Source organism: Myotis daubentonii, chromosome 15, assembly GCF_963259705.1.
Source record: "Myotis daubentonii chromosome 15, mMyoDau2.1, whole genome shotgun sequence".
Taxonomy (NCBI): domain Eukaryota; kingdom Metazoa; phylum Chordata; class Mammalia; order Chiroptera; family Vespertilionidae; genus Myotis; species Myotis daubentonii.
The window spans coordinates 58,040,001-58,061,516 of NC_081854.1; the positions used below are offsets into that span (position 1 = coordinate 58,040,001).

Genomic DNA, 21,516 nt, shown 5'->3' on the forward strand with positions numbered 1-21,516 from the left:
CCATCAGAGCATTGGCCGCGGTGCAGCCCCATCCCCAGTATGGGGCGCGCAGGAGGCAGCCATCAAGGGTTCTCATCATTGATGTTCCTTTCTCTCCCTCCCTCTCCCTTCCTCTCTGAAATCAATAAAAATAGATTTAAAAATTAATAAAAAATAGAGAAAATGCTGCTGATTTGTTAAAGTGATTATTAACCTCTAGCGGAGATGACCACGTCAGCGGCCAGCAGGACGCCCCCGCCCAGGCCCGGCCGCCGGGCGCACGACCCACGCACTCAGCTCGGCCACTCCGGCCCGCGCACATCGCTCAGGACTCGGCTCTGCGGGCTGGGCGCCCAGGCCCCGCCCCCCGCCGCGCGCCAGGCCTCCGATTGGCGGAGCCGCCGGGGGGGCGTGTCCGGAGAGTCCGGCCGCGGCGTGGGCGGGGCGGGGCGGGGCGGGGCCGGGCAGCGGCGGTGCGAGCGGGACGCGGGCGGAGTGCGGCGCGCGGGGGTCCAGGCGGAGAGGTGAGCGCCCGCCCTGGCAGGGGCAGGGGCGGAGAGGTGAGCGCCCCCCGGGGCAGGGCAGTGCCCCGGCCGCTGCCCACGCGCCCCACACCGCCGGGTCCCGTGGGTGCGCGGCCAGGGCGGCTCGGACTCTGGCCCGCAGCGGAGGCGCGGAGCAGGCGCTCCTGGCTGGCGGCGGGGTGGGGGCTTAGGGGCTCCGCGGAGAGGGGGGGGGGGGACAGGAGAAGGGGCGCGGGGCCGAGGCGGAGTCCTCGGGGTGCGCGACGTGGGGACGGAGGGGGCTCTGGGGCGCCCGCTGTCCGGGGTGTTGTTGGGAGAGACCTGGCCTCCCCCGCCATCGGGGCCTACGGACAGGGGTCCGTGGGGTCTGGAGAAGGGGCGCCGCTGCCCCGGCGGAGGGAGTGGCGGTGCGTGGCGGCCCGGGCCTCCCGGCCCCTCATTGTGGAGCCGCCTGCCCTCTGACCCGCGGAGTCTGTGGCTTGGGGGGGAGGGGCGCCCATTTCACGGAAGGCAGTGAGGCCGCTCCTGCCACCTGGGACCCGCCGATTCCCCCCCTCCCTCTCCCGCCGGCCCGTGCAGGGGGATGGAGGCCCATCGCCCACACTTGCCGGCGAGGCCAGTGTCCGGAGTCGGAGCCAAGCGGCTCGCAGGGAGGGGGGCGGGGCCGCTCTTGCCGCCTCGTTTCCACTTGGGGGAGGGGTGTTCCTGGCAGCGATTCCCACTGGGGTCTGCAGGCCCAGCGGTGACTGACCTCAGCGTGTCCCGCACACGTCAGCCCTGGGGCTGCCAAGACCAGAGGGGAGGCGGCCCAGCTGAGCTGAAGGACCTGCCCGACCCCGCCTGCCCCCAGCGGCCCCATGACCTGGGAGGTCAGGGAGGGGGTGAGGATCTGATTCTGGTTTTGGTCAAGAGCAGCCGTCAGCCTGGCTGGTGTGGCTCACTGGTTGAGCATCGACCTGTGAACCAGGAGGCCACGGGTTCGAATCCCAGGCAGGGCACAGGCCTGGGCTGTGGGTTCCATTCCCACCCAGTGTGGGGCGTGCAGGAGGTCAGGGATCCTCTCTCATCATTGCTGTTTCTCTCTCTCCCTCTCCCTTCCTGTCTGAAATCAGTGGGAATATTTTTTTTAAATAAATAAAGAAGAGCAGCCCGCAGCCGCCCGCTGGTAGTTCAGAGCTGGGCTTTCCGGTCCCTCCGCTGGGACCCTGGGCAGGGACGCGAGGATAGAGGGGGGCCCAGTGGGCTTGAGTGAGGATTGAGGGAGATAACACTTGTAATGCACGTCCCGCTGTGCCCTGTGCCCTGTGAGCTGTGGTTTATTTTCCTCATTCCTGTTCTTTGGGGGGGGGGGGGGGGCGGGGGGGGAGAGCCTTCTGGGAAGCCCGGGGCAGGGCGATGGCTGAGAGGCGGCCCCTCTGCGTTGGGCAGAGCGCTTGGTCAGTAGCACCACCCTAGCCACACCCCTTAATCCCCCAACAACCCCCAGTGCCCTGGGAGAGCACCCCAACTCCTCATCCTGGCTGTGGGCTGTGACAGGCCCCGTGGCCCCTCTGACCTGACCTCACCCTCCTCCCTCCACGGCCTCCGAGGGTCCCCGAGCCCTTCCCTGGGCCCAGAACGTGCTTCCCTCCGGCCTGTGCAGGGCTGGCTCCCCCACAGGGTGCAGGGGGGTGCCAGGTGACTGTCCCCGATCCTGCCTGGCACCACCCAGCCCTGCCGGGCACGTCAGCGTTCCTCCTGGCAGCCAGCACACGGCATCAGAAAGGACCTGCTTGGTTCTCTTTCTAGCAAACGCCACCCCACCAGAAAGTCTGCCTCTGAGACCTGGTCCCCACACCCTGCTGGGAAGGTGCCCACACCCCTCTGCCAGGGGCTCAGAGCTGTCCTCCCTCAGTGGAGGGAGAGAGGGACAGAGGGAGGGAGGGAGGGAGGGAGGGAGGGAGGGAGGGAGGGAGGGAGGTTAATTTTCTGGTGAGAACAGCAAACAGTAGAGGCCTCCCCATCAGCTGGGGGTTGGGGGTGGGGAGGCAGGAGGAGGCGGGGCTGCTGTTTTTACCAAGAAAAACCTCCAGGTCCTGTCACACAGGGTGTGAAGCTCAGGTCATGGGGAGGTGGGCGGATGCCAGGGGAGCCGCTGGGACCTGGCCAGGCCCTGTGCTCACTTCCTCCAGGCCACGCCCACGGGCCCTCTGGTCAGGGGGGACCTGCAAGCCAGCCCCGGAGCTCACCCACCCACAGGGCCGCTCTGGCTCTTCTCAGCCCCGGGCCCGACCCCCTCAGCTGTGGGGTCACAGGTCTCGGTCCTTGGCTGCAGCCTGGTTCCCACCCGTCAGCCTGGCGCCTGACCCAGGAGTGTGCCTGGCAAGAGTGGCCCAGGCCCCTGCCGGTGCCCATGCCAGGCCTGTGGCGCCCCGACCAGGAGAGCTCAGCGCTCTGCACCCACACAGGGTCCTGTGAGCTGGCCTCTGAGACTTACATTTAGACAGAGAGACGAGCTGGGCACGTCCCCACTTCCCACATCCGCTGGCGGGATGTCATCTCGTTTGCTGCTGCGCTTTTTAAATAAAAGAAATAAAATAGTGCAGACAAGGGCCTGCCTGCTCCCCTCTTCCTGTTCCATCAGTGCCCTGCCCCCCTGCCCACCCAGGCCACTCTCCCCTGACTTTTCCCCAAAAATATGTTTTTATTGCTTTCAGAGAGGAAAGGAGAGGAAGAGAGAGAGAGAGAGAAACATCAATGATGAGAGAGAACCATGGACCGACTGCCTCCTGCACGCCCCACACTGGGGATGGAGCCTGCACCCGGGTCTGTGCCCTGACTGGGACTCGAACCCTGACCTCCGGGTTCCTAGGTCGATGTCCAACCACTGAGCCCGCTGGCTGGGCTCCTCAGCGCTTGGTGTCCGTCCTGCTGAGCCGAGAGGTCGGGAGCAGGTGCAGCTGCAGACGCCATCCCATGTGTGGGACCCGCCGTCTCACCGCCACCCGCTGCCAGGGTCGCCGTGGTCCTCGCTGTGGGGACTGAGGTCACTGCCTGTGTGTCTCCCTCTGCTGCTCTCTGAGCTCCTCCCAGGAGCCCTCCCTCCATCCCAGGGCCCCAGCTCAGCCTAAAGGCCCTGGGGTGGCGCCCAGGGCAGGGTCAGCGATGGTCCCAGCAGGGCTATCCCCAGCACCAGTGAGGTCTGCATGCGGCACACGGCCCGGTCAGACGCCTAAACAGCCGCTCGTACAGAAGGTGCTGTGGGCGCCTCTCAGGAGGCTTGCGGACGGGAGGCCAGTGCTCGGTGACTAGGGCTGAGCCCCTTGTGCAGTGCACCCGCCTCCCCGAAGGGCCCTGCCCCACTTCTCACAGGTGGTGGCGGGGGAACCACGAGGTGCTGACCCAGAAACACCGATCCTGTGACTTCCTGGCCTATAGGTCGATGCTCAGCCACTGAGCCACGCCCACCGGGCCATCGTCCCTTAGACTTCACATAGGAGTGAGCTCATGTGATCCTCACTGCCCTCTGACCGGCTTATTTTGCCTCCCGTGATGCTCTCCATGTCACCATCTTTCCTGCGGCCTCCCCATCCCTGGCTCCGCACACGCCCCTCCCCGGGGGACCCCTCACCTCCCAGTGACTCCTTGTCTCAGGGTGGGCCTCTGGGCAGGAGGGGGTTGGAGACGGGCTGGGCTGGGCAGTGGGGTCCCGCCCTGGGGCCGCCCGCTGACGCCTGTGCGCCCTCCGCAGCCCGGGACGATGGTGGAGCAGCTGGCGCACACGGAGATCAACCGCCGGCGCATCGCCGAGGTGGAGCGCTGCTTCGGGGCGTCGGGGCAGCCGCTGGCGCTGCCGGGCCGCGTGCTGCTGGGCGAGGGCGTGCTGACCAAGGAGTGCCGCAAGAGGGCCCAGCCGCGCGTCTTCTTCCTCTTCAGCGACATCCTGGTCTACGGCAGCATCGTGCTCAGCGGGCGCCGCTACCGCGCCCAGCGCGTCATCCCGCTGGAGGAGGTGACGCTGGAGCCGCTGCCCGAGACGCGGCAGGCGCGGCACCGCTGGCTGATCCGCACGGCCCGCAAGTCCTTCGTGGTGTCGGCCGCCTCGGCCTCGGAGCGCCAGGAGTGGATGGGCCACATCGAGGAGGGCGTGCGGCGGCAGCTGCGGGCCTCGGGCCGCGCGCCCAGCACGGAGCACGCGGCGCCCTGGGTGCCCGACAAGGCCACGGACATCTGCATGCGCTGCACGCACACCCGCTTCTCGGCGCTCACGCGGCGCCACCACTGCCGCCAGTGCGGCTTCGTGGTCTGCGGGGACTGCTCCCGCGCCCGCGTCCTGCTGCCGCGCCTGGCGCCCAAGCCCCAGCGTGTCTGCGGCCTCTGCTACCGCCAGCTGGCCGCCCAGAGGCGCCAGGGGGAGGGGGAGGGGGAGGGGGCGGAGGGAGGAGAGGGGGGCCCGGGCGCGGGGTCCCCTTCCGGGGCTGGGGCCGGCTGCGGGGTGTCCAGTGGGGATGAGGACGATGATGACTCGGACGAGGACAAGGAGGGCGGCGGGGAGGGCGACTGGCCCAGCCGCGTCAGATTCTACGACTCCGGGGTCTCCTGGTCCTCCTTCCACAGCTGACGGCGGCCGGTCGGGCCCCAGTCACTTCTGCATCCGCGTGGACACCCTCCTCTCCTGAGGGTGCAGAGCCCCCGAAGCTGCCCGGCGCCCCCAGGACCCGTCCTGGGCTGGTGGGTGGCGGTGGGAGAGCCACGGGCCCTCCCGACCCCCAGACCCTCCTCTGCACATGGGCATCTGTCCGCTTTGGTTCTCTCTCCAGGTAGCAAACCCCACGCACAGGCCTCCTGGGCCGAAGGCCATTGCTCAGCCCTGAGAGCTGTGCTGCCTGAGAGACAGGCCCCGGCGCCTCATGGGACAGCGAGTCCTGCTTCTCAGAGGCCGTGATCTGCAGCACAGGACCCGCAACCAGAACGCCCACAGGGACCATGTGGCTCAGGAACCAGGCCTGCCCACGCCCCTGGCTGGTGCCCGCCTTCCCGTCAGCTGGGCTCTGTCGGGCGGTGCCCACCAGGCTGGGGCCGCAGCCTGAGCTCCGGGTGCAGGGCAGCCTGCCCAGGCTGCGCCTCGCACTGTCCCGGTGTTGGCGGTCCCCCAGGGATCCCTCCTGTGGCCGGGGAAGCCCTGTTTCCTGTGGGGACTGACTTCTGGAACAGAAGCCTCACCAGGCTGACTCCTGATAAAGAGGAAGCTCACGGCGGCTGTGATCGAAAGGCCAGGTGTCCCCCGGGCTGTGCCCACCAGAGGCTGACCCTGTGCTGGGGTGGCAGTCCACCCTGCACCAGGCCAGGGACCAGGGCAGCCGTGGGCTCAGGGGTTCCCACCGGTCGGGGTGGTTGCCACGCACGCACCCGCCCGCCAGGGCCCCGGCACCTGCAGCGGGTCATGTGCTGAGTCCCCGAGCGGCGGGCAGCCTGAGGCAGCAGGAGCCGCGCGTCCAGCTGGGCCCGGGCCCCCGCGGTGGGGCCTGTAGATGGGGAGGCCCCGGTGCAGCGAGTGTGTGTGGGGTCAGCAGCCGGATGCCCGCCTGGCCCCGGAGCCCTGGGCCCTTTCCGGCCGTCTCCGGTGGGTGCTTCTGCCGCCTGGCACTGTGGCAGGGCGGGCTCACTGCCATCTGGAGGGGTGCCGTAGGGCCGGGAGAGGCAGGCGCGGTGCCCGAGACCCCACCATCAGGTTCCCGTCCCTGCGAAACAAGGCCTCTCTGGCTGAGTCTCAAAGGTCCGCCTAGAGCAGCGGTTCTCAACCTTCCGGCCCTTTAAATACAGTTCTTCATGTGGTGACCCAACCATAAAGTTATTTTCCTTGCTACTTCATCACTGTCATGTTGCTACTGTGATGAATCGTCATGTAAATATCTGATATGCAGGATGGTCTTAGGCGACCCCTGTGAAAGGGTCGTACGGCCGCCAAAGGGGTCGTGACCCACAGGTTGAGAACCGCTGCCCTAGAGTCTGACCCTGACTCAGCAGGTGGTGCCTGGCTCTAGGCAGCAAGGCTGAGCCTACTGTTCACAGGCAGCCATGGGGGGGGGGGGGGGGCGGGGGGAGCTCGGGTGCAGGAGGTTAAAGAGCGAGGTTCCCAGGAACTGTGAGGACTTCCTCACGGGGCAGAGGCACCAGACCAGGTTTGTGTTTTCGGGGGGCGGGGAGGTGGCAGAGGTGCATCCAACAACGACTGGTTTGTGTACAAGCCTGGGCCTTGCTGGGCCACACAAACTGGTCCTGGCTGGTTTTGCCTGGACAGAGGGCTCTGGGCAGACAGGTCAGGGGGTGAGGGGTAACTTCCTGAAGCCACATGGGGTGCCCTCCCAGCAATGAGGCCAGGCAGCCAGTCCCTTCACCCTGCCTGGTGCTGGGCAAGGGGTGCGGGGTGCGCAGTCCCAGCCACAGCCTCCTGTCTCAGCCCCTCCCCCGCCTGGTCCCTGGTCCAGGGCAGCGTTCATTGGGGCAGGAGCGAGGTCTGCAGGCAGCTGGGCAGGGACCAGGGCCATGTTCTGAGTCCCTCCCAGAATCCACCTCCTGCTGGCTCCCCCACCCACACCCCCACCCCCACCTCGAGGAGCCAGATCCAGAATGTTCCAGCGCTGACAGCAGAAAGGCAGGCCCCGGGAGCACAGGGTGGGCGGACAGAGCCAGACTCTCTGGGCAAAAAGCAGGGGAAGTTCCAGTCCCTGGAGCCTGCGCTGCGGGCCCTGCCAGGGGCTCCCACTCCAGCAGGAGGCTTTCCCAGACCCGGCCTGCCCAGGGCGCCCAGGCGGCAGGGGGAGCGGGGGCCTCGTCTGCCCGCAGTTCTTTCTTAGCTTATCCTGCCCCTCCAGCTGCCACAGCGATGCCCTGTATCCAGCTTTAAATGACCCACATTCTTAAAATGCCAAAATGGCCCAGCCGGCGCGGCTCAGTGGTTGAGCATCGACCAATGAACCAGGAGGTCAGGGTTTGATTCCCGGTCAGGGCACAGGCCCGGGTTTGTGGGCTCCATCCCCAGTGTGGGGCGTGCAGGAGGCAGCCGATCCATGATTGTCTCTCATCACTGATGTTTCTCCCTCTCCCTTCCTCTCTGAAATCAATAAAAATGTATATATTTTAAACGGCCACTTCTTCACCCAGCAGCTTCACTTTAAGGGACCTCCCTAAAGACCATCCATCATGAGACAAAATACAGGGGATATTAACACAAAAATGCCCCGGCAGCATTTAGGATTCTAAGGACCCCCCTCGTACCCCCAGGCAGCCGCACCGCTCGGGGGCCAGCTAAGAGCCAAGGAATGTTACAGCCACTACACACGTGGGCGGGAATTCCGAGTCACAGCCCCAGTGTTCATCTGTGAAACGGTTCACAGTGGCCTAAACAGCAAGGATGCTAACGCGATGGAAACACACACACACACTCTCAGAGGGAGGCAGAGCAACACACCCTGGTGGCACTGGGAGGTGGAGCAGCGCCCCCTGGAGGCTCTAGGAGGCAGAGCAACCTGGAAAGGTGGCCTCAGGCAGGAAATGCCCAGCTTCCCTCCCTGTTTAAAGTCAGCCACCCCCTGCCTTCCTTTGTCCCTGGCGTTGGGTGGGCACGCCTCCGGGTCAGAGATCTTTCCAGGAATCGGAGGGGAAGGCTGTTCAGAAACCGTGTGGGCTCTGCAGACGGGGAGCTGCGGGTCTGAAGGCAGGACAGTGTGTGGGGACCTGAGGGCGGTCACTTCTTCGAGGTCGTCCTGACCCCCCACTTCACCAGGAGCCCCTCTTCCTGCAGCAGCAGCCTTACCAGCGGGACCGGGAGGGGGAGTCAGGCCGGGCTGCTGGGCTGGTGCCCTTGGTGCCCCCCCCCCCCCATGAGGTCCCTGGGAAGGGACGAGGGGGGCAGGGGGCGCTCTCCGGGGGCCGCATGATTCCAGCAGGGCCGGCGGCCAAGCCCTGAGTCCCTGGGCCCCGGGGGTCCCCGTCCTGCCAGGGGCGCCCGGACAGCAGTCACCCTCACAACCGAGCGGCTGAGCCCTCTGCCTCCGTGCCAGGAGAGTGGACGCAGAACCTGTCCCCGCGTCAGCCACAGGCGCCTCGGCCGGGCGCCAGCTCCCCACGGCCGCGCCCACGGCGGCTCTGAGAGCTCTTTCTGGAAGGTTCCGAGTGGGCCGGGTGGGGCTCCTATGACACCGGCTGTGATGCATCCACAAGCTTTTGCTTCAGGCGCCCGGGTGCCGCCGGGCTGAGCCCCAGACAGGAGCCCGCGCAGAGCGCAGGGGGAGACGCGGCAGCGATGGCGGCTGCTCGGGGTTCGGCTGAGCTCAGGCTGCGCCCCGCGTCCCTCCCCGGCCCGGGGTCCTCCGGTCCCTGCGCTGGGCGGGGCTCGGGGCTGCAGGCTCTCCGCCAGGGATCCGCTCAGCACCGGGAGTTCCTCTCAGCCCCGTTTTATTCTCTTTAACCTTCACTTTCCAGAACAGGACCCAGCACAGCCCCCCCCCTCCCCGCCCCCCCCTCCCGCAGGCCTCCCCAGGTTAGGTGCCCCCCGAGCCTAGTCTCCGCACTGCACTGTGGTCCTCAGCTCCTTGGTGATGTAGCTCTCCAGCAGCTTCAGCAGCTGCTCCTGCAGGGCCTCGCTTTCCATGACCAGCTTGGTCAGGTGCTCCACGTCCGTCCACTGCAGGCTCCCGATTTTGGCCACGACGTGGCTGCAGAGCTTCTTCTTCTCGGCAGGCGGCAGCTCCTTGAGGATCTGACTGACCGGCTTAAACTTCGTGCTCCACACCAAGGCCCCTGCGAGCCCCCCGAGAACGCTCCCTGGAAAACAGGAATTTCGTTAGGCGGGCTGTTCACCATGCCGGCTCGGGGCTCGCTGGGAGCTCCTCCCCACGATTCAGGCCACAGTCCATGGTGGGGTCCCCTAGAAACCTCCTGCTCCCAGACTAGAGGGAGCAACTCACCCAACCCCCAAGGGATCATGGGAAGCAACCAACCTCCCCCATTGGCAGAAACTGGTCCCCAAAGGGGAGCCGGGTGAGACCAGGGGCAGGTGCATGTGGGTGACTGTGGGCGCTTCTCATGCACAGACTGGGGACTGGGGACCAGGGACTGGGGACCGGAGCAGGGCCGGGCGCTCTCTGAACAGCTAACGTGAACGGCCAGAGGCCTGGAATCCCAGCTCCCTGCTGACCCTGCAGTGAAGACAGGAACGGGCCTGCCCAGGGGACACAGGCACACCCCGGGGCAGGGCGCCTTCCAGTCCGCAGGCAGGAGCCACAGGAGGGCGCCCTGTGCTTCTGAGACACAGACACGTGTGTCCCACCGGACACGTCTGTGCACAAAGGCCGAGTCTCAGGCTCAGCTCGCCAGCCCCTCATGCGGGTCGCAGGCTCCTGTGAGGCCCCTGGGGACCCGGGGCCTCTGTCCCCCACCCGACGGGGCACTGCACTCACCAACGGCCAGTCCCGGCGGGCCCCCGACCAGGGACCCGAGTAAGGCCCCGGTGCTGGCGAACCCCATGGCTCGTCGCTTCCGGTACTTGACGGCCGCCTTCATCTTCTTCGCCTCCGAGAGGGAGCACAGCAGGCTCACGGCGTCCTCCTCCGTTAGGTACATCGCACACCTTGCCGGCCTGCGGGAGGGAGGGTTCCCACGTGTCAGCTCCCACCCAAAGCTCGCTTGTCCCAGTGTCCAGGGTGGACCCCCAGTTACAGGAGGACCCCAGCTCTGCCGTGGGTGAAAGGACAGCACCGTCACGTGACAAGTCCTCTGTCACCGAGAAAGTGGGGCTGCTGGTAGTCAATAAGCAAACAGGCCCGGCCTTCGTGGCTCAGGGGTTGAGTTTTGACCTATGAACCAGTAGTTCAGGGTTCCATCCCCGGTCAGGGCACATGCCTGGGTTGCAGGCTCCATCTCCAGTGTGGGGTGTGCAGGAGGCAGCTGATTCATGATTCCCTTTCATCATTGATGTTTCTCTCTCTCTCTCCCCCTTTCCTTTCCACTCTGAAATCAGTGGGAATATATTTTAAAAAATAAATGAATAGATAGAGAAGAGCAGCCTGTAGCTGCCCTCAGGTAGTTTAGAGCTGGGCTTCCCAGTCACTCCGCTGGGACCCTAGGCAGTGACTCCAAGGATTGAGGGGGGCCTCCCAATGGCTTCAGTGAGGATTAAGGGAGGTAACACTTGCAATGCGCGTCCCGCTGTGCCCTGTGCCCGTGAGCTGTGAGCTCACAGTGGGCAGTACCTGTGGTTTATTTTCCTTACTAGTGGCCCGGTGCACGGATTGTGCACATTGAAAGGAAATTAATTAGAAAAAATATTGTGATATTGCTATTCGCCCTTGCTCCATAAAAAAGTGTCAACCAAATTCACGATTGACAATGACAGATGGAAACACACTCGTGCAATTGGTGCCAGAGACACTTTTATAGGTATCGCGCATGCCTGAGTCAACTTAGCCTTTTATATATCTAATAGTTACCCAGCGCAAGAAATAGCGCGAGACCCGGGACCCCAGACCTCACCATGCCACAGGACTCCCCCGAGTCCCACTGGCACTGTGGGACCCAGAGTCGAGTTTCCACCCAACCACCCGCGCCTTGCCGCGCACGCAGTCCTGCCCACCCGTGCGCACCTTGCCATGCACACAGCCTCCTGGTGACCGGTCTTTGGTTGTTATGGCGTTAGGGCCAATGGGTTTTTATAATGTAGACTAGAGACCAGGTGCATGAAAATTCATGCACTGGAGGGGGCTCGCTCAGCCCAGCCTGCCCCCTCTCACACTCTGGGAGCCCTCAGGGGGGGAGGCAACCTGGTGATCAGGGGAAGGCGAACCACCATCACACCACTGCTGCTGCCACTGCCGGCAGCGCAAGCCTCAGCTGAACCTGGCTACCTGAGCCTCGGGTGGCCCTGGGCAGCTGGGGGCCTGAGGGGTCTGGGCGCCACCATCTTGTGGCTGTGGGCACCGCCATCTTTGAGAGTGGGGCAGTCAATTAGCATATTCCCTCCTTATTAGATAGGACTAGAGGCCCAGTGCACAAATTTGTGTACCATTGTGGTCCCTCCGCCTGTCCTGCAGGATTGGGCCCAAACTGGCTCTCCAACATCCCCCAAGGTGTTCCGGATTGTGAGAGGGTGCAGGCCAGACCGAGGGACCCCACCAATGTACAATTGGGGCCAGGGAGGGACACGGGAGGTTGGCCAGCTTGGGAGGGACCACAGGAGGGCTCAAGGGCATGTCTGACCTATCTCACTAAGTCCCAATCAGCCAGACCCCAGCAGCAAGCTAACCTGCTGGTCAGAGCATCTGCCCCCTGGTGGTCAATACACGTCATAGCAAGCGTTTCAGCAGCCTTAGCATATCATTAGCATATTACACTATGATTGGTTGAATAGACGACCCGTCGACCAGACACTTAGCATATTGGATTTTTATTATCTATAGATATAAAAAGCCAGCAACGGTAATTGCATCATGACCAGAACAACCAGAGACCAGAACACTGCAGCCCCTTGCCCAGGCTGGCCCCACCCCCCATGGGAACCCCACCCTGATGGGGGTGTGGCCGGCCTGCAAAGCCCCTGCAGCTCCTTGTCCTGCCTGGCTGTGCCCCCCAGTGGGGACCCACCACCCAGGCCCGGGGCCCCCAACAGGGCAGCCAGCCGGCCCCCACCTGTGTACTAGGCCTCTATTCCTATATAATAAGAGGGTAATATGCAAATTGACCCTAAAGGAAGATGGATCAGAATGACCGCTGGACCAGGCAGTATGAGACACACTGACTACCTTATGGTCCCTTTCCCCGGCCAGCAGGCTCCGATCACCTGATGGCGAACAGGGAACCGGGGCTGGGTGTCAGGGGATGTGGGTGGCACCAGGCCCCACACACAGAGGTCAACCCATGACAGGGGCAGGGGTGGTGAGAGGGCGGGAACAGCCAACCTCTCAATCCCTTCCCCTGGCTGTCAGTCATCAATCACCCGATGGCAAAAGGGGAACCAGGAGTGGGTGGCAGTGGTGGGCAGGGCCAGCTGTGGGCAGCCAGGGAAGTGGCCCTGATTGCAGGCCAGGCCTAGGAACCGTACCTGCACACGAATAATAAACTTGCTTAATTAGACCTGCTTTCTGATGTAGCTAAACTTTTTCCAGTCCAGTGAAGCACCCCAACTTCTCTTTCATGTATTTGTCAGTAACACAGCAGTAAATATCAACACAAAGCAGATCATTATGGTAGATCACGCAGGGAGGACAGAGGGTAAGATATTTAACTGCAGCCGTGTCTGACTATATTCTGTGCAGTGAGAAAGCCTGAAGTCATTTTCAAGGTCCACCATTTCTTACTGCTTTTCAGTTGGGTCAAGTTTCTAAGCTTTCTAAATCTCCGTTTTCTGGCTAATGAAAGAAAATAGGATTCCACCGAGTCTCCTATCTGCCTACTCCAGGACTTCTGTGAGGATCAAATGAGATGAGCAGCGGAAAACGCCTCACAGACATTTGGTTCAAGTGTGAAATGTTGGCACCTGGCTATAAAGCAAGCCGTGTGCCTGGGCTGAAGAAACTGCAAGGAGGCTAGTGGTTGCTAGGGAGAGGAAGCCGGGCGTTGCTACCTGACGTCATTACCTGGATGGACCCTTAGCTCATTAGCCTTTTACGTAGATAGATTCCTCTTCTTTCTGGGGGGGGGGCGCCTTCTGGGAAGCCCAGGGCTGGGTGAGGCTGGGGTAGGATCGGGGGGTGAGGGGGGATTGGTGGGGAGGAGAGCACTTGGACAGTAGGACCCCCCTCGCCCACACCCGCCTCACCCACCTGTCAGAATGCTGTCACCGATGTGGCAGGAATGAGACAAACACTCGGAACTGGACCAGCACAGCAGATGGCCGCCTGCGGGAAGGGTGCTCCTCCAGCTGGAACCCTGGGCCACGGCACAGGGAACAGGTATTCCCTTTTGGTTTCATTTCCTGCTGCGGGTCTGCCCGCCCCTCACTCTGAACTCTGACTTGGTTGGTCAGGGCTCAGAGCTGGTTTTCCCATTAATGGGCAATTGGCTAATTCCGAGGAAGGGGAGGGTGAGGCGGAGCCTAAGTTGGCGGCCCCCTGAGAGTCTGAAGGTCATATCAGAAAAGGCAGAGCCTAAGGTGGCAGTGACCTCCTTTCTTTGACAGAAAGATCACTGGTTCACTCTCACCCCCCGCCCCCCCCCCCCAGTGCACGGGGAGACACCCCAACTCCTCCTCCTGGCTGTGGGCTGTGACAGGCCCCGTGGCCCCTCTGACCTGACCTCACCCTCCTCCCTCCACGGCCTCTGAGGGTCCCTGAGCTGTTCCCTGGGCCCAGACATGCTCCCCTCCTGCCTGTGCAGGGCTGGCTCCCCCACAGGGTGCAGGGGGTGCCAGGTGACTGTCTCCCCCATCCTGCCTGGCACCACCCAGTCCAGCCAGGCACGTCAGCCTTCCTCCTGGCGGCCAGCACGTGGCATCAGAAATGACCTGCTCGGTTCTCTTTCTAGGAAACGCCTCCCACCAGAAAGTCTGCCCCTGAGGGCTGGTCCCGCTCCCTGCTGGGAGGGTGCCCACACCCCTCTTCCAGGTGCCCACAGCCCTCTCCCAGGGCTCAGAGCTGTCCTCCCTCAGTGCAGGGAGGGAGGGAGGGAGAGAGGGAGGTTCATTTTCTCATGAGAACAGCAAACAGAAGAGGCCACCCGGTCAGCTGGGGGATGGGGGTGGGGAGGCAGGAGGAGGCGGGGCTGCTGTTTTTACCAAGAAAACCCCCAGGTCCTGGCACACAGGGTGTGAAGCTAAGGTCATGGGGAGGTGGGCAGATGCCAGGGGAGCCGCTGGGACCTGGCCAGGTATGTGCGGGAAGGGAGAGGGAGGAGGGGGGTCAGAGGTGCATCCAACAACAACTGGTTTGTGTACAAGCCTGGGACTCGCTGGGCCACACAAACTGGTCCTGACTGGTTTTGCCTGGACAGAGGGCTCTGGGCAGACAGGTCAGGGGGTGAGGGGCAACTTACTGAAGACAAATGGGGTGCCCTCCCAGAATCCATCTCCTGGTGGCTCCCACCCCGCCCCCACCCCACCCCCACCTCGAGGATCCAGCTCCAGAAAGTTCCAGCGCTGACAACAGGAAGGCAGGCCCCGGGGGAGCACGGGCCTCGTCTGCCCACAGTTCTTTCTTAGCTTATCCTGCCCCTCCGGCTGCCACAGCGATGCCCTGTATCCAGCTTTAAATGACCCACATTCTTAAAATGCCAAAATGGCCCAGCTGGTGTGGCTCAGTGGTTGAGCACTGACCTATGAACCAGGAGGTCAGGGTTCGATTCCCGGTCAGGGCACAGACCTGGGTTGCAGGCTGGATCCCCAGTGGGGGGCGTGCAGGAGGCCGCCGGTCCATGATTGTCTCTCATCATAGATGTTTCTCCCTCTCCCTTCCTCTCTGAAATCAATAAAAATGTATATATTTTAAACGGCCACTTCTTCACCCAGCAACTTCACTTTGAGGGACCTCCCTAAAGACCATCCATCATGAGGCAAAATACAGGGGATATTAACACAAAAATGCCCCGGCAGCATTTAGGATTCTAAGGACCCCACTCCTACCCCCAGGCAGCCACAGCGGGCAGGGGCAGCTAAGAGCCAAGGAATGTTACAGCCGCCACACACGTGGGCGGAATTCCGAGTCACAGCCCCAGTGTTCATCCGTGAAACGGTTCAATGTGGCCTAAACAGCAAGGATGCAAACGCGATAGAAACACACACACACACACACACACACACACACACACTCACACACATGGCATTACCAGATGTGCACAAAATACACCACGTTTCATGGTGGTTGTCTGAGTGCTGGAATCGGTAGCACTTTTTAGTATATATACTCGCCTGTGTTTTTCCAAGTCTTCGGCAATCAGCATCTTACCTAATCATAGAGAAACATGTAAATTGACCGTACCTTCGCTATGCTAACCAGCCAATCAGGAGAGTATGCAAATTAATCCAATGGCAGTTAATTTGCTTACGTAGGCTCCAAGCGGCGGAGCAAAGCCTGGCGATGACGCAGGCCTTCTGCCCCAACCCGCTGGTGGAGGGCCTCTGGGCCTGCTTGGTCAGCACTGCCGCCGGGATGGAGGAGCAGAGACACAGCCCGCAGGGGGGCCCGGCCCCCAGCAACCCCAAGCCCCAAGGCCGCAGAGGCGCTGGGGCCACTGGGGCTGCAACAGACACAAGTCGGCAGGAAACCGGTGGAAAGGGAGATAAACTATCATAACTTCATCTCCCTTTCCACAAGATGAGAAAACTGACCCTGATTTATCTGGTGACATGGCCCACACCTTTCTACAAGCACAGGGTATGTTAGGACCACTCCCAGGAAGGCCTGGTCAGAATACTGCCTCCAGGGAATAACGCTACTCTGGCAAATGATCTAAGAGAGGAAACAAGCTTTTGTTGGGTTTATTCTGAAGGTCAGAGAACAGGCCACCTCACATATGCCGTGTTGTTATATTGACGATATTGACCTGCAGGTGCTTGAAAAACAGCAAATGCAAGGAGAGGCTTTCACTGAAGTCTCCTTTTCTGCCTAAAACCGGACCCCCCAAAAGGTTCCCTCGGTGGGAAAAGTGCCATCAGCCAGTGAAGACTGACTCCTGTCACAGGACAGGAGACTAGAAGTTGACATCACACCCAAACTTTGTTACAAACTATCTCCCGCACCCCCATTCATCTTCCCTAGAAATCATGTACTCTCCTCCAAGAGGCCTACATCTGCCGTCCCCTCTCCCTAGGAAGAAGGTATTTAAATCTGGATTCTAAGCCACCTTGGGGAGTTACTCATTTTTCCCTGGGCTCTCCCACATATACACGAGGTACACATGTTAATGAACTTTAGTTTTCTCTTGGTGATCTGTCTTCCATTACAAGGGCCTCCGCTAAGAACTCAGAAGGGTAGAGGAAAACTACGTTTCCTCCTCCATAATTCTATCTCGGGAAATCAAGTCCCGGGCTGAACAGTGAGTTTGGCTCAAGTGCCAAGCAGTCCCGGCTGAGGGGAGGGAAGCTTCTAGGGGGAAATCAATGATGCTGGCATCAAAGTGGGACAGAGGGCACACGCAGGGGTGCTGGTGGGAGTTTAAAGTGGTTCAACATTTTTGGAGGATGATTTGGCAAAATGGATAGACATGTCCAAGGTACATCCAAGAGTCTTCTAGGAATCTCATCTGCTGAGATAAAGCACGAGTGCTTAAGCCCTGGTCGGAACCCAGGATGCTACTGCGGGCTCCCCTTCCAGGATAGGAAAACCTGCTACCAACCTGCATTTTTAGGACAAGGTGGCATCTACACTAATACAAAGGTAATATGCTAATTAGACTGAACATCTTCCGGACGACCTTCCGGACGTCCTTCCAGACAAAGCCATGGTGGCAGGGCTGAGGCAGAGGCAGTTAGAGGCGATCAGGCAGACAGGGGAGAGCAGTTAGGGGATCAGACCATCAGGGGAGAGCAGTTAGGGGATCAGACCATCAGGGGAGAGCAGTTAGGGGATCAGGCCAACAGGCAGGTGAGCGGTTAGGTGCCAGCAGCCCCGAGGGGTTCCCTGATTGGAGAGGGTGCAGGCCAGGCTGAGAGACGCCCCAACCTCCCCGGCCCCCCCACTCCTGTGCACGAATTTCATGCACCAGGCCTCTAGTTGACAAATAAAGGGAAATGAATCATTTTCAAAGACCATGTTTAAACCGAGTGGATGCACACGACATTGATTGACAAGAGGGGCGGGGCAGGGGGCAGCGGAGGAGGGAGCCCTCTTATGCTTGTACCTGATTTGTACCAGCCTTGGAGGGGGGGGGGCTTTTCAAAAATAAATAAGTGAAGGTCTTTTACAAGGAAATAAGCCCAGGCGCTGAGCACGCCTGAGGGGGGCCAGGTAAGTACCTTCATTGCCGAGGGGGGCTCTGGGCCCTAAGCCACTGCCAGCCTCCCAGGACCCGGCTTGTCATGGGCGACGGCTCAGTACACGTGGGGCCTCCAGCCCCCGGGGTCAGAGGTGGGGCCCTCTCCTCCCCACACTGTTTCCCAGAGGAAAGGCAGGCTGGCTGAGTGGGGTGGGGGGGTGGCTTCAGTGGCCATTGGTGTGGGACCTCTGACCCCTGTGCCCCTGGGCCTGGCAGAGGGCCACCCCACGTGAGTAACCCCGTCACCTTGTCTGAGTAGAACCATCCAGATGGGCCACCCTGCCCAGCCCTGGAGCAGCACAGAGTGATGGAGGCAGGCGGCCACCCTGGGCCCAGGCTGCTGGAGGGCAGTGTCTGTGAGACCAAAGGCTCCGTCCTTCCTGAGGCACCTGGGGTTCTATCCACCCTCCAGTCTTCTTTTTTTTTTTAAAAATATATATATATATATTTTATTGATTTTTTTTACAGAGAGGAAGGGAGAGAGATAGAGAGCTAGAAACATCGATGAGAGAGAAACATCGATCAGCTGCCTCCTGCACATCTCCTACTGGGGATGTGCCCGCAACCAAGGTACATGCCCTTGACCGGAATCGAACCTGGGACCCTTCAGTCCACAGACCAAAGCTCTATCCAGTGAGCCAAACTGGTTTCGGCCACCCTCCAGTTTTCTGTGCACATGGAGGGGCGGGGTCAGACCATCCTAGTCAGGATGGCACCCCCCATGCACACACACACTCCGAGGGAGGCGGAGCAGCGCCCCCTGGAGGCTCTGGGAGGTGAGCAGCTTGGAAAGGTGGCCTCAGGCAGGGAATGCCCAGCTTCCTTCCATTTTATAGTCAGCCACCCCCTGCCTTCCTTTGTCCCTGGCGTTGGGTGGGCACGCCTCCTGGGTCAGAGATCTTTCCAGGAATCGGAGGGAAAGGCTGTTCAGAAACCGTGTGGGCTCTGCAGACGGGGAGCTGCGGGTCTGAAGGCAGGACAGTGTGTGGGGACCTGAGGGCGGTCACTTCTTCGAGGTCGTCCTGACCCCCCACTTCACCAGGAGCCCCTCTTCCTGCAGCAGCGGCCTCACCAGCGGGACCCGGAGGGGGAGTCAGGCCGGGCTGCTGGGCTGGTGCCCTTGGTGCCCACCCCTCCCCCCCCATGAGGTCCCTGGGAAGGGACGAGGGGGGCAGGGGGCGCTCTCCGGGGGCCGCATGAATCCAGCAGGGCCGGCGGCCAGGCCCCGAGACCCTGGGCCCGGAGGGTCTCCGTCCTGCCAGGGGCGCCCGGACAGCAGTCACCCTCACAGCCGAGCGGCTGAGCCCTCTGCCTCCGTGCCAGGAGAGTGGACGCAGAACCTGTCCCCGCGTCAGCCACAGGCGCCTCTGCCGGGCGCCAGCTCCCCACGGCCGCGCCCACAGCGGCTCTGAGAGCTCTTTCTGGAAGGTTCCGAGTGGGCCGGGTGGGGCTCCTATGACACCGGCTGTGATGCATCCACAAGCTTTTGCTTCAGGCGCCCGGGTGCCGCCGGGCTGAGCCCCAGACAGGAGCCCGCGCAGAGCGCAGGGGGAGACGCGGCAGCGATGGCGGCTGCTCGGGGTTCGGCTGAGCTCAGGCTGCGCCCCGCGTCCCTCCCCGGCCCGGGGTCCTCCGGTCCCTGCGCTGGGCGGGGCTCGGGGCTGCAGGCTCTCCGCCAGGGATCCGCTCAGCACCGGGAGTTCCTCTCAGCCCCGTTTTATTCTCTTTAACCTTCACTTTCCAGAACAGGACCCAGCACAGCCCCCCCCCCCTCCCCGCCCCCCCCCCCCCCCAGCCTAGCCGCAGTTCTGCACGGTGGCCTCCACCTTTCTGAGGCAGTCCTTGACCGGCACCCACAGCTGCTGCTGCAGGGCCGGGCTGTCCTTGACCTGCTTGCTCAGCCCCTTGACATCCTTCCAGTCCAGGTGCCTGACGATGGCCGTGACCTCGCTGCGCAGCTTCTCCTGCTCGGCGGGCGGCAGCTCCTTGAGGATCTGAGGGACCGACTTAAACTGCCCGCTGGTCATCCAGGCCCCTAGGAGCCCCCCGACAGCGCTCCCTGGGGGACAGGAGATTTGGTGAGTCGGGTGTTCACAGTGCCGGCTCGGAGCTCGCTGGGAGCTCGTCACAGGATTTAGGTGGCAGCCCAGGGCTCAGGACCCAGCCCATGATTCAGGCCACAGCCCATGATCCAGGTCACAGCTGAGGTGGGGTCACCCGGGAACCTCCTGCTCCCAGACTAGAGGGAGCAATTCACCCGACCTCCAAGGACCATGGGAAACAACCAACCTCCCCCATTGGCAGAAACTGGTCGCCAGACAGGAGCGGGGGTGAGACCAGGGACAGGTGCACGTGGGTGACTGTGGGCGCTTCTCCTGCACAGACTGGGGACCGGGGACTGGGGACCAGGGACTGGGGACCGGGGACCGGGGTCTGGAGCGGGGCCGGGCGCTCTCTGAACAGCTAACGTGAGCGGCCAGAGGCCTGGAATCCCAGCTCCCTCCTGACCCTGCAGTGAAGACAGGACCGGGCCTGCCCAGGGGACACAGGCACACCCCGGGGCAGGGCGCCTTCCAGTCCGCAGGCAGGAGCCACAGGAGGGCGCCCTGCGCTTCTGAGACACAGACACGTGTGTCCCACCGGACACGTCTGTGCACAAAGGCCGAGTCTCAGACTCAGCTTGCCAGACCCTCACGCGGGTGACAGGCTCCTGTGAGGACCTAGGACTTCATCCCCCACCCCACGGGGCACTGCACTCACCAACGGCCACTCCTGCTGGGCCCCCGACCAGGCCCCCAAACATTGCCATGGTGGCGGTGAGCAGGGTGCCCTGACACGTGTGCTTGATGGTCACCTTCACCTCCTTCAGCTCCCAGAGGCAGCTCAGCAGCTTCAGGACATCCGCCATGGACAGGGACTTCTCAGGTGGCTTCCTGGCCTCCTCCACCCTCAGGGGCATCTCGGGTTTCACGGGCCTGCGGGAGGGAGGGTTCCCACGCGTCAGCTCCCACCCAAAGCTCGCTCTTCCCAGTGTCCAGGGCGGACCCCCTGCTCCAGGAGGACCCCAGCTCTGCCGTGGGCGAGAGGACAGCACCGTCACGTGACAAGTCCCCTGTCACCGAGAAAGCGGGGCTGCCGGTCGTCAATAAGCAAACAGGCCCGGCGGGTGTGGATCAGGGGCTGAGCGTCGACCTTTGAACCAGGAGGTCAGGGTTTGATTCCCGGTCAGGGCACAGGCCCAGATTGCCCGCTAGATCCTCAATGTGGGGCGTGCAGGAGGCAGCTGATCCATGATTCTCTCTCCTCACTGATATTTCTCTCTCTCTCTCCCTCTCCCTTCCTCTCAGAAATCAGTGGGAATATTTTTTTAAAATAAACAAATAGAGAAGAGCAGCCCGCAGCCGCCCGTGGATAGTTTAGAGCGTGGCTTCCCAGTCCCTCTGCTGGGACCCTGGGCAGGGACTCCAAGATGGAGGGGGCCCTCCCAGTGGCTTGAGTGAGGATTGAGGGGGGTAACACTTGCACTGCGTACCGCTGTGCCTGTGAGCTGTGAGCTGTTGTTTATTTTCCTTATTCCTGTTCTTTCTGGGGGGGAGGGCCTTCTGGGAAGCCTGGCCTGGGCGAGGCTGAGAGGCGGCCCCTCTGTGGAGTGGGGTGGGGGGAAGGCTTTTTGGGGTGAGCACTTGGACGGTAGGACCCCCCTCACCCACCTGTTGGAAATGCTGCCAACAATGTCGTCAGACTGAGACAAACACTCGGAACTGGACCAGCACAGCAGATGGCCGCCTGCGGGAAGGGTGCTCCTCCAGCTGGAACCCTGGGCCAGGGCACAGGGAACAGGTATTCCCTTTTGGTTTCATTTCCTGCTGCGGGTCTGCCCGCCCCTCACTCTGAACTCTGACTTGGTTGGTCAGGGCTCAGAGCTGGTTTTCCCATTAATGGGCAATTGGCTAATTCCGAGGAAGGGGAGGGTGAGGCGGAGCCTAAGGTGGCGCCCCCTGAGAGTCTGAAGGTCATATCAAAAATAGCAGAGCATAAGAGGGCAGCGAGCTCCTTTCTTTCTTTTTTTTTT

General features: G+C 62.2%; 3 protein-coding genes across 4 annotated transcripts; 1 reads left to right on the forward strand and 2 right to left on the reverse strand.

Annotated features, from left to right (window-relative positions):
• The first annotated feature begins 444 nt into the window (after positions 1-444).
• PLEKHF1 (pleckstrin homology and FYVE domain containing 1) lies at positions 445-6,363 on the forward strand. The gene is made up of 2 exons (XM_059668151.1): positions 445-503; positions 4,234-6,363. Exon 2 carries the CDS (start codon positions 4,243-4,245, stop codon positions 5,101-5,103), a length of 861 nt encoding a protein of 286 aa, XP_059524134.1. The 5' UTR covers positions 445-503; positions 4,234-4,242; the 3' UTR covers positions 5,104-6,363.
• A 2,643-nt stretch (positions 6,364-9,006) lies between these two features.
• On the reverse strand, positions 9,007-21,283 carry LOC132217639 (protein C19orf12 homolog). 2 transcript variants are annotated; one of them, XM_059668152.1, is made up of 3 exons: positions 21,155-21,283; positions 9,944-10,122; positions 9,007-9,308 (listed from the first exon to the last, which is right to left on the reverse strand). In XM_059668152.1, exons 2-3 carry the CDS (start codon positions 10,104-10,106, stop codon positions 9,043-9,045), a joined length of 429 nt encoding a protein of 142 aa, XP_059524135.1. In that variant the 5' UTR covers positions 10,107-10,122; positions 21,155-21,283; the 3' UTR covers positions 9,007-9,042. The 2 variants fall into 2 exon arrangements, with proteins under 2 accessions (XP_059524135.1, XP_059524136.1); XM_059668153.1 differs by lacking the exon at positions 21,155-21,283 and adding an exon at positions 13,301-13,473.
• LOC132217641 (protein C19orf12 homolog) lies at positions 19,241-20,559 on the reverse strand. Its single transcript, XM_059668155.1, has 2 exons — positions 20,205-20,559; positions 19,241-19,503 (listed from the first exon to the last, which is right to left on the reverse strand). Exons 1-2 carry the CDS (start codon positions 20,401-20,403, stop codon positions 19,241-19,243), a joined length of 462 nt encoding a protein of 153 aa, XP_059524138.1. The 5' UTR covers positions 20,404-20,559.
• Positions 21,284-21,516: the final 233 nt, after the last annotated feature.

What these genes read in the sequence shown, in the direction of transcription:
- PLEKHF1 (XM_059668151.1), top strand. Translation starts at nt 4,243, where the DNA reads ATGGTGGAGCAGCTGGCGCACACGGAGATCAACCGCCGGCGCATCGCC.
- LOC132217639 (XM_059668152.1), bottom strand. Translation starts at nt 10,106, where the DNA reads ATGTACCTAACGGAGGAGGACGCCGTGAGCCTGCTGTGCTCCCTCTCG. An exon ending in CCCGCCGGGACTGGCCGTTG is followed by an intron (nt 9,309 to 9,943) that starts GTGAGTGCAGTG and finishes CCTGTTTTCCAG; the next exon opens with GGAGCGTTCTCGGGGGGCTC.
- LOC132217641 (XM_059668155.1), bottom strand. Translation starts at nt 20,403, where the DNA reads ATGCCCCTGAGGGTGGAGGAGGCCAGGAAGCCACCTGAGAAGTCCCTG. An exon ending in CCCAGCAGGAGTGGCCGTTG is followed by an intron (nt 19,504 to 20,204) that starts GTGAGTGCAGTG and finishes CCTGTCCCCCAG; the next exon opens with GGAGCGCTGTCGGGGGGCTC.